General features: G+C 39.0%; 1 protein-coding gene across 3 annotated transcripts in view; it reads left to right on the top strand.

Annotated features, from left to right (window-relative positions):
* The window catches only part of RELN (reelin), a 273,059-nt gene that overhangs the window by 226,439 nt on the left and 29,101 nt on the right, over positions 1-17,519 (top strand). For all 3 annotated transcript variants that reach the window (XM_004934740.5, NM_001305123.2, XM_040701261.2), the window contains exons 37-45: positions 1,405-1,489; positions 2,955-3,137; positions 4,430-4,601; positions 4,691-4,793; positions 7,355-7,584; positions 9,320-9,540; positions 10,609-10,756; positions 14,606-14,864; positions 16,145-16,394. In XM_004934740.5, the coding sequence (XP_004934797.3) occupies positions 1,405-1,489; positions 2,955-3,137; positions 4,430-4,601; positions 4,691-4,793; positions 7,355-7,584; positions 9,320-9,540; positions 10,609-10,756; positions 14,606-14,864; positions 16,145-16,394 (1,651 nt within the window). The remainder of the gene's footprint in view (positions 1-1,404; positions 1,490-2,954; positions 3,138-4,429; positions 4,602-4,690; positions 4,794-7,354; positions 7,585-9,319; positions 9,541-10,608; positions 10,757-14,605; positions 14,865-16,144; positions 16,395-17,519) is intronic.

Genomic DNA, 17,519 nt, shown 5'->3' with positions numbered 1-17,519 from the left:
TGTTTCCCCAGAAGTTTATTTCAAAGTCTTTAGGCTAGAATTTGATATTCATTTTTCTTGTGTTTTTCTGCTCTCAATATGCGCAATGTTTGTCCAGGTTGTTTTTGTGAGCAATTTTTTTTGCTGCTTTTTGACTATTACTTTTACTCATGGTGTAAATTCCTCCTTACCTTCCGAAGGAAAGGAACAAAGCTGTGCAGTTGAGTTTCTTGAGGCCAAGTGAGTGATATGGAAATACGGTACACATTACAATCAGTAATGTCTCTGTCTTTAAATACTTTGACTGTCTTTTGAATATTTTGAATGACATTATTCACTGTAGACTATGTAGTCAATGTTTGTGTAGTTAGGATATGTTTCACTTCATTATATTTTTGTGAAGCTTTCTTTATGGAGTGTTTTTTTTTTTAACAAAAGGTCTAAAAAATCAGGCAATACTGTATTTTTCTGAAATTGTCAGTTCTTCAACAAACCAGATAAATATTTGTACCCTTGAAAGACTTTTGTTCAATTAAGTACACAAATTTTAAGTTCACACATGAGTTTTTTCATTTGATATGGTAAATTTAGGCGGCCCTGAAAAGCAAAGTCTAGAAACTTCAGGTGTAGAAATGATTTCTTTTACAAAATGTCTTTACAAAACCTGGACTCCTGTTCAACCTCTTTAGCTAATCTAAATCACAAATCAGAGGATGTGAATTTTCTAAAACTTATACTGGTTGTTCCTGAAGGTTGTTCTCTGGGGAAGGGGTCATAGAAAGAGGGAAGCTCTGTGAGGTGGTGTTTGCTAGATTTCTGCAGAACAGGGATCAGGTCTGTCTCCAGGATCCATAAAACACTGAGCTCATCAGCAGAGATGGACAGGACCTTCGGGGTCCCTATGACATATCCTACCTGCTTCCTTTCCTTACTAAGGGAAAAAGAACACTCCCCTCCTAAGTCAATAAGTTATTTGTACAAAGATATTTTCTGAGGTACAGGAAAGAGTCTCTTCCTAGAGAGGATGCTTCCTCCCTGGAAATTAGAGTGCTTGGCTGCTGTATAGTTTGATGAAAGAATGTGTATGTGAGCTAGGACTCAAGTGTCTGAGTAAGTCAGCTACAGTGCTTGCAGATCAGAAGACGTCCTGATGGTTAAGAGCATGAGCTGAATGAGCTATACCTGTGTCTGTACCTGAGAACGTAGCTGTGCCTCTGGTGGTTGCACACCCTTATCTAGCACCTGCCATTACTATGCCAAGGCTATCACTATCACCATTTGTAGCCTGGGAGAAAACGAGGGACAGAGAGCTACTTCTTTCATTGACACAACAGTCAATAACAGACAGCATCCAAAAAATAGTAAGCTGTGGAGAATCTTTGATAATGGGAACTGTGATTCACACTATACATTCTGTTTTTGCAGGAGGGGCTGAGAATGCTGGTTTCAAGAGATCTAGATTGCACTAATACTGTGTACATCCAGTTTTCATTTAAGTTTATAGCCAAAGGTAAGATCACTGTTGATTTCCTCTGTTTCCACTGTTGATTTGCTACTGATGGTGATGATAATATCTGGTACCTGGGAACAACAAGCAAATAAACACTGAATTGCAAAAAAAAAAAAAAAAAATATCTGTGGCATAAGGAGTTGGTTTGTTCTAATCTAAAAAATTATGATGCTGAAATATCTTCTCATCTACATAAATTAACGGTGTCTGTACATATAATGAACAGCAATGTATATTTACTCCCTAATTCTTTAGCAGACAGGAAAGCACAGAAAAGCATAGGGATACACATATGTTTAATACACATATAACTTTTAAAAACTGCTAGAATTGTTATAAAAGCATGTTCACACTCTATAATAAACGTCTGAGTAAGCTCGTTATACTTCAAGAAATGTTTTTGAAATAGTACTTTTTAAAAACAGATTTTAATGAACATCTACACTCTTTATTAGGTAAAGAACTGGCTGGAGGGCCAGGACTGGAGAGTGGTAATAAATGGAGTTAAATCCAGCTGGCAAGTGGTCACAAGTAGTGTTTCCCAGGAACTGGTATTGCGGCCTGTCCTGTTTAATATCTTTATCCATGATCTGAACACCTGGATGAGGGGACTGGGTGCACCCTCAGTAAGTTTATAGACACCGAGCTGAGAGGAAGTGTCCATCAGTCTGGGGATAGGAATGCCCTACAGAGGGATCCAGACAGGCTCGATCACTGGGCTGAGGGCAGTGGGATGAACTTCCACAAGACCAAATGCCACGTCCTGAACCTCAGCCACAGCAACACCAGGCTAAACAGGAGCCAGCAATATACCCAGGTGGCTAAGAAGGCCAGTGGCGTCTTGAATAGAAATAGTGTTGCCAGCAGGATCAGCAAAGTGATTGTCCTCCTGTACTCAGCACTGGTGAGGCTGCACCTTGGGTACTGTGTTCAGTTTTGGGCCCCTCACTACAAGAAAGGCATCGAGGCTCAGGAGCATGTCCAGAGAAAGGCAACAGAGCTGCGAGGGGTCTGGAGCACAAATCTTATAAGGAACGGCTGGGGGAACTGGGATTCTTCAATCTGGAGAAGAGGAGGCTCAGGGGAGATCTTACAACTCTCTACAACTGCCTGAAAGGAGACTGTGGCAAGGTGAGGGTCAGCCTCTTCTCCCATTGTAACTAGCAAGGGGACGAGAAGGACTGGCCCCAACTTGTGCCAGGGGAGGTTCAGGTTGAATATAAGGAAAAATTTCTTCTATGAAAGAGTGGTGAGACACTGGAACAGGCTGCCCAGGGATGTGGTTGATTCATACCTGGAGATGTTCAAGAAACGTTTAGACATGCTAAGAAACATGGTTTTGTGGAGTAATATTGGTGGTAAGTAGATAGTTGGACTAGATGATCTTGGAGGTCTTTTCCAACCTTAGTGATTTTTTGTTTTCTGTGATTCTAATGAACATAAATATATGTCCTCCGCATTCCAGGTACCCCTGAGAGGTCTCATTCTATTCTACTGCAGTATTCTGTCAATGGTGGCATCACTTGGCATCTGATAGATGAGTTTTACTTCACACAGACTACGGATGTTCTCTTTATCAATGTTCCTCTGCCCTACACAGCCCAGAGCAATGCAACACGTTTCAGACTCTGGCAACCTTATAACAGCGGTAAGGAATCAAGGCCTGTGGGACACCAGATCCACTCGTAAAGCTCATGTCTGAAAGAGGCTGCATTTATGGACTCAGCAAGAATAGAGATTCTCAAATCTTGTTTTCTTGTATTTCAAGTCCTTCAGTTAAAATTGTCAGAAGATTATATTTACAGTTCTTTTAGAGCTTCTGTATGTTTTAAAGTTCCTAATACCTTTGATGGTGTGCAGCTTTGGTCCTGGAGGACTTGAGAAGTCAAGCAACAGCAATAAAGTTCACACATGTTCTTCTCATTATTTTTAATGCACCTGATTTTCATTTACACTAAAGCCCCATTACAGAGCTCAAAGTATAAAATGTGTCCCAAGTGTAAATGGGAATTGGGCCTACCTTGCTTGGAATTAACTAGGCATTAAAAACACATTTAGAAAGAGAATGTACTGAGCAGTTAATCTTTGGATTAAATTGTAAAGGACTGTAAAAAAACCACAAGAGGAGCACAGCTTATTGCTCCTGATTAGAGGACACGTGCCAGCTGAAGAAAACTCTCTTCTGCTCTCAGTTACTCTGAGTATGTCTTAGCAGAAGCTGGCTATTAAGGACTGTTAAGAATTCCAACAACCATTCAGACCTGGTGATAGAGAAATTATTTATGCCACTCAGGCAAATGCCTAGTGCAGCTCTAACAAAAAAGCAAATTCAAATCTAGACCTAAGAATCCAGTTCCAATGTTTCCAATGGTCTTACCTAAAACATTTAACTAAATTTTTCTTGTAAAAATCATCTTTAAATAGGATTTTCATTTAAAAGAAGCCCTTTAACTTTCTCTGAGCAACACAAAGATTTTTAGACAGACTGAAAAAAAAAAAAAAACAGTTCCACAAAAGATCTGGCATCTAATCATTCCACTCCAGTTTGAAAGCACCAGTTCTGTAACACATTCAAATTCATGATCCATTTGAAAAAAGGTCACTCAGAGTTTTCTTCTCTCTCGAAGAGCTCTTGGCTGCCAAACATAGGCTCATTTAGATGATGACACTGATGCTGTGATTTCAAAGCAAATGTGATTTCAGCAGAAGATATTCACTCAACATAGGTTTTTCAGTCTTCAGTTTGCTGAGACTTCTATACATTTTGGAGGAATAAAGTTTAATTTGGTAGAGCAGTGTGGGGACTATGGAAAGATCGCCTGTGAAGTCTCTCCTTTAGCACCTTTTTTTTCAATTTAATTCATAAATGCAGGTTATTAATCTACTTTTTAGTAGTAGTTTTATTAAGTTTTAATAGAAGTGTTCTCTGTTTCTCTGTAGGCAAAAAAGAAGAAATCTGGATTATAGATGACTTCATTATTGATGGAAATAACCTGAAGAATCCTATTATACTTTTGGATACCTTTGACTTTGGTCCCAAAGAGGACAACTGGTTTTTCTATCCTGGGGGAAACATTGGGCTTTATTGCCCATATTCATCTAAGGGAGCTCCGTAAGCATCTCTCAGCAATAAATTAGGAAAAAAAAAATGACTGGAATAAACATTCTAAGATATTCCTTTCTTTTTTTTTATTTTCACAGGGAGGAAGATTCAGCTATGGTATTTGTTTCAAATGAAGTTGGAGAACACTCCATTACAACAAGGGATCTGAGTGTAAATGAAAACACTATAATCCAATTTGAGGTACTTGTCCTCAAAAAGTTACTTTGCATTTTACTCTAGGAGTTCTGGTTGCTCAGGTTCAGCTCTCTGGTATCCAGTTATTATGATTACCAGGCAGAGATGTCTCTCTAATTTCCTTTGTAATTAGGGAGACATCTACAAATCCTTTGTAATTGCTTTGATATTGCTTTCCCTCTTGTAGATGTATCACAAAACTTTTATCACACAGAGGGAAATTTCTGCCTCAAAGTCTCCTGTTTTCTTGTCTAAATTACGACTTTGTCCATGCATATATACTTGCACTGTTAACATAACATGTACTACAAGCTGGAAATTCCCCAGTGGTAGACAAGATGATGAGCACCACAGTACAGCGAAGGTGTAGATTGCCACTCCTGATTGCCAACCTGCTCAGAATAAGTGTAGTTGCAGTATTTCCATGATCTGACCCAGTGGAGAGCTACAACTTCATCTGTGTCACTAGAAATTATTTTCTTACAGGCTCACTTTTTTATACTAGCTGTACTTTGTCAGAGAGCCAAACCTCTGCTTTCCTTTTACTTCTACCTGTGCTTTCATTGAAGCTTCAGTGGAAGCTGTTCTTTGCCACAGCAGTGTGAATTCGTACCATCTTAGGAAGTAATGAATATGTCATGAATAAGGAGCACATTTTTTGTGCTTCCTATAAAACCATTAGAATCCAGAACACCCAATGACAACATGTAGTCTAAACTAAATTGTGTTTCTGATTTATCCTAAAATCTAAACTGTGCATTGGTTAGAACAGATACTGATAGAAGTAACCTTTTAACCTATCCTGTATTTGTTTAGGGAAGTCATTATATTGTCATTAAAATATTGTAAAGTAATCTTTCTTGTAAATCACCATGCCATAATTATGAAGCTGATTTCAACAAAGATGTCGCATTCTGTAGCATTAAACAGCAAATTACACTGGTTTATAAACAGTTACTGAAATGATACTAATGGTTATCCAAGAAAACTTGGTTTAGCTATGTACTCATGCGTGCTTCAGTTTGTCATGCAACTAATTCATAAATTATTGAAGACAAACCATTTTCTGTTTTAAAATATAGATTGCTGCCTGTAGAACAAAAATGTTTGAGGTCAGTTTAAGATATTCATAAGTCTTCAGAGCATTAACTTCATAAAATCTCCATGCATACTTCCATATGTGATAAGAACATTGTTTTAAGAAATTTAAATGGCTTTAGCTCACGTTTTTGAGGACATTAGTGTAAATGAAGAAGCTATCCATAATGCAATAGAATTTCTTTCTGTGTCTCAAGAGTCAAAAACTGTATTGGGTCAAGCATGTCTATAAGCTTCCAGATGAGTAGACAACTCTTCTGGTCAGATGTAAGTTGATGTCGCTCAGTTTTGCTGAAGAGTGATGAGGGATATTCAGTGTAGGATTTATATTTTCAACATTAGTGCACAGTTCTGAGTATTACTGGGCTTTAGAAAAACATTTTTGTTGTGGAGCAGTATGTTAAAAAGATACCTATTTTCTACTACAAAGATGTGTAAACGTACAAAATGTTTCATAGGCTTTGTATTTCAGCTGCAATAGGTTTTTATTTATTGGATGGTATATACAGTACATTTTTTTAATATGGCATAGTCCTCCTGCAAGGGAACTAATTCTTCCTTTATAAAAGCAATCTGAAACAGAAAAAAACATGTTAATATCATCATGAAAGAAAAGCAGGCCTTTGCAGTAGGGGCAGGCAAAAAATTGTCTTAAAAGTTCTCAAATTCTTTATAAAACATATATTATTTATTATGGGCAACTGGTATTAGCACAGCTGGTCTTTCTGCATTTTTACTGTTCTGGTCATCAGGAACAGAACACCTGAGATATATGATGCTGCCAGACTATGTTTTGGTTTGACACTCAATCTAAATCTAGTCCATCTATGATACTCTTCTCAGTGCTGTCTCTTCAGGCTTTGCTGCTATACATTAGCAGAAAGGGTAGTGAGTATTGAAAGCTAAGGAACATACTGAAGTGAAACAGCCCACAGCCTGAAGGGTAATCTCTCTGACATAAACATTTTTTTGGAAGTGAAACATAAAGGAGGACTACAGTGCAGCTCAGTAATTTAACAGAAGTTTATGTTTGCACATTTTGGTTTAATATTTCTGTTTTTAAAAATGCACATTCTTTTGGTGCTGTGGTAATTTCATTTCCTGACAGAGAACTGAATGAACTGATGCGTTTGTTTCAACCACATTAACAGCTTTCCTCCTTTGGAGTTTTCTCTAATTAAGTTTTGTTTTTTTTTTTAATGGAAGTATTTCAGAATTCTGTATCACATTCATTTTACAAAAAGCCAGAGTGCAATATGCCCATGGACAGGTAGAACAGTGTTCAAGAGTTCATGTTTATATACATGGTCTGAGTTTATCATCACAGTTGTTAAATTAATTCCTAAACCACCATCTTCCTGAGCTAAATATATGCAGTACCACACAGGGGAGGCTGACTAAGATGATGAGTGATTAGGTGTCCCAGCCTGCCCTTTGTCATCTTCTGCATTTCATGTCTTGGACGCCAGATCAATATTGGCTGCACCACTGACAGCTCTTCTGCTGACCCAGTAAAACTGGAGTTCTCACGAGATCTGGGAGCAACCTGGCACCTCCTTCTGCCCTTGTGCTACAGCAGCAGCAGCCACCTCAGCTCCCTGTGCTCCACTGAACATCACCCAAGCAGCACTTACTACACAGGAACCACTCAGGGTTGGAGAAGGGAGGTCATTCACTTTGGAAAGCTGCACCTCTGTGGGTAAGCATCTAGCTTCTGTGCCATTCACCTGCGTGTTTGTTTGTGGTTTTTTTCTGTTTTCCATTCAAAATATTCTCCTAGCATTAGTGATTCATAAGAACTGTGGCATTAAGCAAACCAAATGACAGGAGTTTCTCCACTTTTTGCCCTGAATGGCAGTTAAAGTTTAGCCCTTATTGGTGGGTCAGAAATTAGTTGCTGATAATCAGCTGAACTCGGCATCCATGGAGCATTTAGTGCTATTAAATTCTTGGGCCAGAGGTCTGAAGAGTTTTCTCCACCAGAATCCGCCAAAGTAACAAGAAAAAATACCAAACATGACTCTTTATGTAATGCTTAAAAGAACCAGTGTTTACATCCTCAAGATGTCAAGTGATTTACTTAAATGAAGATATTTTCAGTGTGTGTGTTGTTTTGGAAATCAATGTGTGGACCCAGCAGAAAGCTGTAACTAAGAGTCAGTACTCCAGCTAGCCCTGAAGGAAAACACCTGGGCCTGTTGAGTCAGTGAAGAAACTCCTGCTGGCTTCATCAAAACCAGTATTTAACCTTCTGCTTCAGTTACAACACACACTTCACTCAGACCAGCAGGGAGCCTGAGACAAGGAACTTACGTGGGGTGGAATGAATCCAACCCAAGGGACAGAAATTTCCTCTAGAGAAGAGTTAAAATATCTCCAACTTCATACTTACATCCTTAACCACAGGGCACAATAAAAACAATGTTTTTTTTTTTTACTCCCAACAGGATGCTGGTTTATGGGTATCTTTCTTGAAACTGCTAGCAGTATCCTCAGTGATCAATTGCCTCTTACCACCTGAATTACATCATCAAGATTCCTTTTTGGCAAATAAAAAGACAAACTCTTGTCAGCTACCTCTGCTATTGATTCATCTGCAGCGTTTAGTTTCTAACAAGCTGTATAAAACGTGTAATGCAATTAAGCTCTTTTCCCTTCTTAGTCTTTTAGTTTCCTTCTTCCTTTGAAACATTTTCTCTTGTGGGAATAAAATTAGTCTCTCATGTGCTTTTCCCCTGCTCAGTTTGTTTTCCCTCCTTCCCCAGTCTGTTCCTCTTTACATGCAGCATTGATGCAAGTAGTACTTAGGCAGCAAATTAAAAATGACAGGCCAGCACCCAAAGGATAACATAGTTTAAATTAACAACTTGCACTATCAGTCTGTTTTAAGATTAAGCTGTCTGAAAGCAAGCTGAATACCCCGTGACATGGCAGATCATGTTTTCTGTCCATGTAATTGAGGGTGAGATTTTACCAGCCCAGTTCCACAGGTGGTCCACCCTGGAGGCAAGGTAGCAGTGTGAAGCAGGATTTCATTCTGTGGGAGAGAATGGAAGTGGCCTGGTCTGACCCAGATGCTGTAAGCCAAGGCAGAAGGAAATCCATCTGACCATGGCCACTTATCCTCCCCAAGAATGACAGAGAGAAGAGTGGTTAGATTTCAAATCCCATTTTCAAGTCTGTCATTCGGTTTTGGAATTACAGCAAATGAATAATGTTATTTCTATTTCTGTCAGTATTTGCATTGAATGTCAGCATGAAGATGACAAGATGAAGGAATTAGATATAGCAGTCCGTTTCTAGAATTAAATTATTTATCAAGTCAGCTCCACCAAAAAGACTGCATGTATATATATAGTACAGTATATACATATAGTATACAAAGAAAAAAAAAACCCTATCACTTGAATTAAGTACACTTTACACCTTTTCAGGTTGGCACGGTTCAGATGGTACCAAGGATTTTATCCTGCTGGATCCCAGCCAGTGACGTGGGCCATTGACAACGTGTACATTGGTCCACAGTGTGAGGAGATGTGCAATGGGCACGGCAGCTGTATCAATGGCACAAAGTGCATCTGTGACCCAGGGTACTCTGGGCCAACCTGCAAAATAAGTACCAAGAATTCTGACTTCCTTAAGGACGATTTTGAAGGTATCTCTTCTCATTTTTAGCCTGAATTTTGCCTGTATGCCTTAGTGGAATTAAGGGCCGAAGGGATGAAATAGCACCATCTTCCTCACCTTCTGCATGCTTCTCAGTCTGATTTACTCTGTGGGACAATGAACTTCTTTAAATGTAATTCTCAAGCATGGCCTGTGAGCGTCTGATGGCCATCACTTGCTTGTTTTGGAGTATCTGACTCCTTGCTTAGTTTTTCATGCTGGAATATAAAATTCTTGCTGAAATGGATTTTCTTGAAATTCTACATGTGGAAAAAAATAATTGTAGAAGGAAATGTTGATACACACATTTTTTTGAAAGAGGTATGTCAGTCTAATTCTAACAAGATGTGTATTTATTGTTCAAGTACATACGATTGAGTAGTTTGACTTCAGCACAGACAGCACACATGCAAGTGAAGGAAACAGAAGGGCTTCAGGGCTATGCAGTTTCTCACTACAAGGGAAATTCGAGTGGCCTTCACATGGCATTATTTCAAGCAGACCTCATGCCTCAGCATGAACAGCAGACCAGGACCCCAAGTGTAAAGTGCTGGGAAGAAACTCAAAGCCCCATGAGTACCTGAGTGTAAGCAGCATCCATGCAGATACCTCTAAAAACACCTCGAGGTTTCCCTTACTAACAAGCATTGCAAGAACTTTGAATGAAGTAGCACCTGGGAAGCAAAATCCTCCATTCATAGGTGCTACTGTTCATTTCAAGTTTTGCCAGCCCTGGATCTCATGCTAGCATATGGCATGCAAAGTTTCCTTATAGAGGTGGATACATCGCTGTTGTCATACAAAAAAAATGAAGAGAAATAGGAAATCCTGTGAAAAACTGGAGACTGAGGTGCCAAACTTAATACTTCTGTTTACAGTTTATTTTTGGTTTTGAATTGTGGCAGTTTTCTAGAAAGCATTGACTCAGAAACACTGGCATGAACGTTTGTTCCATCTGCATGTAATGTTTAATTTAGCTCTCTTCCTCTGGAAATAGTACTCCTGCAGTAGGAGCACTTCAGAGTAAATCATAAATATGTATTTACTGTGTATTCAGGTCAGCTGGAGTCTGATAGATTCCTGCTTGTGAGTGGTGGAAAGCCATCCAGGAAATGCGGCATCATGTCTGGAGGAAACAACCTTTTCTTTAACGAAGAAGGTTTACGTATGCTGATGACTCGAGACCTGGATTTGTCACAAGCAAGGTAACACAATTTTTAAGTCCTTTCAGAGTGTCACTGAAGAAATACTATACTGAAGAATAAGACACGTGTGATACTTCAGTGCTAAGGGCAAGCTGATATAGTCTGCCTTCTTTACTCCAGCACATTCTCCTTTTTAAACACTGTTACCGTTTTACATTTAACTTGAACTTGAATGGGATTAACCGTTTAAATGCTACTTTATTTCCTTGTATAAGAACTCCAGGATCTGACACCACATCTTCAGTGGTTCGTGCTTTTATTTCTTAAATGGATAACATGAGTAATTGTTTGCACATCACTCTGCTTGTCTTATGTTTGTTGTATTACGAGCCATTGTGGAAACAGGAGGATCTGCTGCCAGTATAACTGTTACATTCATCAGCTCGTAATTCTTTCATTTCTGAAGCTTAATTTCTTCTTATTGTGCACATTTGTTTCCAATAATTCACTGAGAAATTCCCATCAAGCTGTCACCAACTATACTGAAGACAGCAACTGAAAAACAAACACTTTTACTGTATTGAGAGACCATGTGGTATCATTACCAGAGAGAAGATATTTAATGAGAGAGACATGCTAAGCAAGCCACATAAATAAATGTTACACTCAAATAAATTCAACCACATCTTGACAAATAGGCGTTTTCTGATTCATTTGGTATCTAGCTTCTATTAGCTTCTATTAGCTTCCATCCTTATGTTATTACTTTTTTACCACGGGTACCATGCAAACTCCCTTCTCCTTTCTAATGTTGTGTGGGAAGCACTTTAACAGGCAGTTTATCTCTTTCTGCCTTCTTGTCTTAATTAGCGTTGAGCCTCTAAATAATGGTTTCATTGAAGAGCCTCACGATCGATAAGGAAGTCTAATTTCAAACCATTAGATTTTTAGATAAGCAATTAGCTGACCTTCAGTGAAGTGTGATAGTCGAGATCCTGGTATTGAATTTAGGAGATTACTCAAAGCAAACTTCTCTCAGAACTTAGCAAACACAGATGTCAGTATGCTGCAGTCATTTGATCTCCTAGACTGTTCTGAAATTAAAAGATTGTTTAACAAATGAGGCAAGGGATCCTGTAAGTTGCTCCATTAGACTAAATGACATGCTTTTGTTATTGTTCGTGTTCAAAGGGACGTAATTTATCTCTTTTCCATGAAAGTCTGTAGCTGGATTTGCATATATTGACCTCAAGGTGTTATGTGGAGATAAATGGCTCCTGTCCTAATAAAAGGGAAATAGAGCAGTATGTTTCATTTCTTGTGTATGCCATGAAAAATAACAGTTATCAACAAATAACTGTGTGTCCTCCTCCGAACAGCAAGGTAGACTGTAAAGGCGTTGCTGGGGACTGCTCTTTAGAAACCTAAAGGAAATGCAGTAGGATTTACTTAATTTTCAGGCTGACTTTGTCGGCCACCTGCAAAACAACACAGCGGATTTGGCTTTGATACAGACATGCCAAGTTCTGCCTGGGACCTGGGGAGAGGTTTCTATTTATGCCAGGAATGACAGGAACCAGCAAGAACCAGCATTTCTAATGGATCTTTTAAAGAGTGCCGGACTCAGTAATCACATTAAAAGCCCTTCGCTTTTCTTCTCAGAGATCCCCTGAAATACACAGCTGAGCAGTGCTGTCAGTCCTGTGTGCCACTCCGCATGGGGGAATTTAAATCAAATGGACTCTCCAATCCAGTATCCACCACCATCATCTCTACATTTTAAAGAATTTAAAACGGGGGACAATAACTTGCCATTACAGTGATAACGGCAGCTGAAACTACACAGCGTGAAGTATCGGTAGGGATGGTATATTTTAGGTATCACGTCTGATCAAATCCCTTTCAGTTCTGAATTGCTGCCATATCAATGCATTTCAGCGTTATAGATTGATAAGGAAACTTTGCTTATCCTTTCCAAAATAGGCAGAACCTTTGCAAAATATCTTTGGGGTGAGAAAAGAGATACTTAAATCTACTATCTTTTTAATAAAGATAGTTAAACATAATGTTATCTATACTGGAACAAGTCGTTACTACGCTAGTAAAAATTCAGATGAAAGAATATTAACCCACAGAGAGCAGATTCAACAGAGAAAAGGCCAGGTAGGTTTATTTCCTTTAAATACTGTGTTGAATGTCAAAGAGAGTCTGTAGAGGAACAAAGGCTCGCCAGCAGTGAGTCCAGTCCATTATAGATGTTGATCCATGAGGGTCCCCAGCACTGCTTTACAGCAGAAGCAATATGTTATGTCTGGGACGTGGAGGTAGATATAATCTATAGCAAAAGAAGTTATATATAGCACCAAGAGAACGGTGAGTCGCAGTGAGCACTAGAATTAATTGACTTGTGATTCTATGACTTGTGGATCTGGTGTTTTATTGAGGCTTTGTCTCCTCAGCACCTCTGCAGCCCTCACTCCCAGGGGATGTACCTGCACATCAAAACCAAACAGCACTTTTGATACAAAACTTGTGTTGCTGGGTTTCATTTATTCACAAGCCAGGCAGCTCTAATGCAATCATAATTAGAACAGATAGAGCACTTTAAAGCTGTGCAAGAGCTGTGCAAACATGAATTAATACTTGTAATATCCCTGCAAGTCAGATGGGTAAATATCATTACAGCAGTGGTTCCTCCACTCCAAGTGCATTGGAGTGCTATTTATAAGCACCAGCTAACAGGAAGAATTTCACAGTTTGATACAGGTCTATCTATTGTACCTCTTTGGAGCAGCCAATTAAAAAGAGGATGAAAGCATTTATGTCCCTGGGTGTCTACAGCTGGCTTCAGGGAAGGCAGCACATTTAAGTGGTGTGATTTAGACAAATTTCCCATGCTGACTAAATGGACAAAATGATCCCTGAGTGAAACATGCTTTGTTCTCCTATCCTGATTTTTGCTAGTTTATGCCACTGGAAATTTGAGGTTTTTATTTTGCATTAAAACATTTCAGCAATTTCATAGCAAAATACGATTTATTAGGGCTGCTCCGAAAGTAATGCCTCATTTTATTCTGTTGGCCCACAACTTCAGAGGCAGATGGTGGTGGTATGGCAGCAGAGGCTGAACTCTCCCACCAATATCCCATTACATGTTGTTGGCACGTGAGGGATGGCAGCAGAGGGGCAATCTGACAGAATGGCGTCTACATGGAAATGTGGATGAAGCAAAGGTGTGTCACTCAATGCCTCTACGTGGAAACAGTGGAACCTACTGACATTCACTGACACTTGCTGAACATTTATGAAAACCATACAGTGGATGTGAGCACAGTGAGGCAGTGGGTGGTGCATTTCAGCAGTAGTAAAAGTGACAGTGGTTCATCTCTGCTGGTGCAGAATTTTACAAGCACAGCATGCAGGCAATTGTTCATGGCTGGCGAAAACACATAACTAATGATGAATATGTAAAAAAATGGCACTTTGTAGCTGAGAATTTTCTCTATCAAATAGGGTTGTTGTGATCTTTGTATCTGCGGTAGTTTCCATGCAAATAAATAGGAGGCGTTACTTTCGGAACAACCTATGTGCTGAGGGCACTGTCACTTTTCTGCCACTAAAATCTGTACTCAGAGGCTACAGGATAAAAATTTCATCCAGGATTACATTTCTGGTATTTGCAGCACCATGTGCTACACAGACAAAAGCTCACAACAGAAATGACCAGCTTTGTTCAGCCCCTGACAAACCACCACATGGGCAAAATGAATTTTTGTCATCCCACCTCTAAAATCACAAGGTCTCCTAAGGCTAACTCTTATTCCAAGGAATTATGAGGCTTATCTCTCCAGTTTGCTGTGTAGGATGTTGAAGAAGAGAAACCTTTACAGTGATTCCTCCCACTGTTAGGTTTGTGCAGTTCTTCATGAGATTGGGATGCGGTAAGGGGGTGCCAGACCCCAGAAGCCAGCCTGTACTGCTGCAGTATTCTCTCAATGGAGGTCTCACATGGAGCCTTCTCCAGGAGTTCCTCTTCAGCAACTCGAGCAACGTGGGGCGATACATTGCCCTGGAAATCCCCATGAAGGCCCGCTCCAGTTCCACTCGACTCCGCTGGTGGCAACCATCTGAGAATGGGCATTTCTACAGTCCCTGGGTCATCGATCAGGTAAGTAGTCTTCATTGTTTGTTTGTTTGTTTTTAAATATAAGTTTATTTGTATAAACGTATTCACAGTTTGTGTATATATATTTATGTATAGAACAGTTATATGATATAACACATGCTGTGTCGTCTTAATGTTTCCCTTTTGTTGGCTTATGTCCTTTCTCTGGGTCATCCAAAAACGTGTTTTAAAAATATATTCCAAGATTATACTAATCTATGGTATAAGCAGAACTCCTGTTTGCTAATTTTGTGTTTTTAATGCGTTGTTTCCAAGTTGGGTACCAAATGTCTATTTTGGAGCTAGGAAGGGCTTTTATACATAGGCAGAGCCACACGGACACATTGCAGAAGTCCTTAGCATGCAAAATCCAGGTCTGGTAAAACAAATAAATATATATTTCAAATCTATAGAAATATGGAATTTCCTTGATAGAATGTAATAGAAAAAGCTATAGAAAAACTTCAATTCACATCAGTGCAGTAGAAGTTTTCTTTCATATTTGACTTCTGTACACAGTATTACATTGCATTGTGTGACTTGGTGTAAATCTCAAGAAATTCCACTGAAGTCTTTGCACTAAAAATAGTGTTATTGGGCTGTCTCGGTTGAATTTGTTTAAATGTTTATGAATGTTTTCCACAGCATTTAGTTAGGAAGAAAACAGATGCTGACCTTCTAGCCATGTTTAATGGTGTTCAATTTTACTTCCCATTCATCCATTTAAAAATGAAAAAAGAAGTCTTATTCTTTTGTTCCTCTATCTGCATTGAGTTTAGTTAGTTATATTAGTTCAGGACAATCAGTAATCAAATGCAGAATAGCAAATGAGAATTAGTTGTTCCTTACTTATTCAATAGTAAAATCCTCATCCCTGAAAGCCACTGATAAAACAGAATGTTTCCCCATTTCAATCATCAGATGCAGTCATATAATAGTGCTCCAGATTATGGTAGAGCTGAACAGTCAGTAGGAAAAATACCAGTGTAGTCATTTCGCTCCTACCGACATTCATTTCTGTGAGTAGTTTTGCCTCATCCAGGATGAAGTTCATTTCCCTAAGCTAAGACAATCTCTTTAGGATCCCTCTACAGGAAAGATCTATTCCCCTCCTTTACAACACTAAAACACTTACAAAGGAAATCTGTCCATTTTGGACCAACGGGATATCTGTGCATAGATCACTATATCTTTTCCTCCTACAGGATTTTCTGTCACATGCATTTGTGAAGACTTCTAAACATGGTTTCATTTCAATAACAATTCATTATGTAACGTTTCAGATTCTTATTGGAGGAAACATCTCTGGCAATACAGTATTAGAAGATGACTTTACTACACTGGATAGTAGAAAGTGGCTGCTCCATCCTGGTGGGACAAAAATGCCAGTCTGTGGGTCTACTGGGGACGCTTTAGTGTTCATTGAGAAAGCTAGTACCCGCTATGTTGTAACCACAGACATCGTCGTCAATGAAGACTCTTTCTTGCAAATAGATTTTGCAGCATCCTGCTCGGTCACAGACTCCTGCTATGGTAATGAACTCTTAGTAGCTCCTGCACTTTCTCTTCTTCTCTTGTACAGGAAAATTCACTTGTTTTCTTGTTCTGTTATCCATCATAACAAGAACTGAGAAACAAAGGAAAATGACATGTTTCTATCAGGAATTGTAACATTGGCATTTATTGCTGGTGTCTGAAACCTAAGACAAAACTGAAGTGTGTTTTTCCCTCTGGACAGTTAAGTTGCAGTTCAGCTCATTTATGAAAGAGACTATCAGCTGTCTTACCCCGATCCCATTGCCACAGTGTTGTATCCACTGCTTGGGATGTTGCTCTGGTTCTAATAGTAAGCAGCTGGGAGCTTCCCACACGTGTGTGCTGTTCTGTGGATTTGCATTTATTATGAAGTCTCAATTCACATCACTCTCACCTGAATGACTAAGAGATCATTTATATCAGCCTACATCTGACAGAAGCTAAGTCAGCATCAATTGTGAAAATGTGTATAATCCACAGGAAGGAATAAGCATGCATACATATGTATGGATATATGCATGTTTGAATGTGTGCGTATATCTGTGTGCAGCATGCACATATAAACATGTATGCATATATATACATACATGTGCACATAATAATGCAATTTTTAATGGCTTAGATTCCTGTTCAGTGCAGTGCATGTTTTTGTACCTACATACGTATGCACACACAAAGAGTTATATACATACATTTACCAATATAAATTAACACCTGCTCTGGACTGAATAGATATCACAGGGAAATTAAGAATTGGGTTATTGTGTGGATTTTAAGATACACAGAAATAGGTGTTCCTAGCTTTTGTGTGCTTGCTTGTACATGGGAAATGACATTCTTTAAGCATAGTTTTTTGGGGTGTACTTCTTTAAGAGAAGGCGAATGTAGTATGATGGAGCATGAAGCATGTGTAGATTGACTGAGTTGTTGACTGTTTCTCTGGGATTCTGCATAAAATTTGAAAACGGTTTTACATGAACTCTCAAAAGTGTCATCTCCATTTTTGCTATTCTGAAGCCTATGGAAGTAACCATGGTTTCCTCACATGTTAGAGATTTGTTATCTTTTGGTATTACAATAGCATCCCTAAGAACATCTCTGCTATGTCTAATAGTGCTTTGG

Source organism: Gallus gallus, chromosome 1 (assembly GCF_016699485.2).
Source record: "Gallus gallus isolate bGalGal1 chromosome 1, bGalGal1.mat.broiler.GRCg7b, whole genome shotgun sequence".
NCBI lineage: Eukaryota > Metazoa > Chordata > Aves > Galliformes > Phasianidae > Gallus > Gallus gallus.
This window is presented reverse-complemented; position numbering and strand designations above follow the sequence as displayed.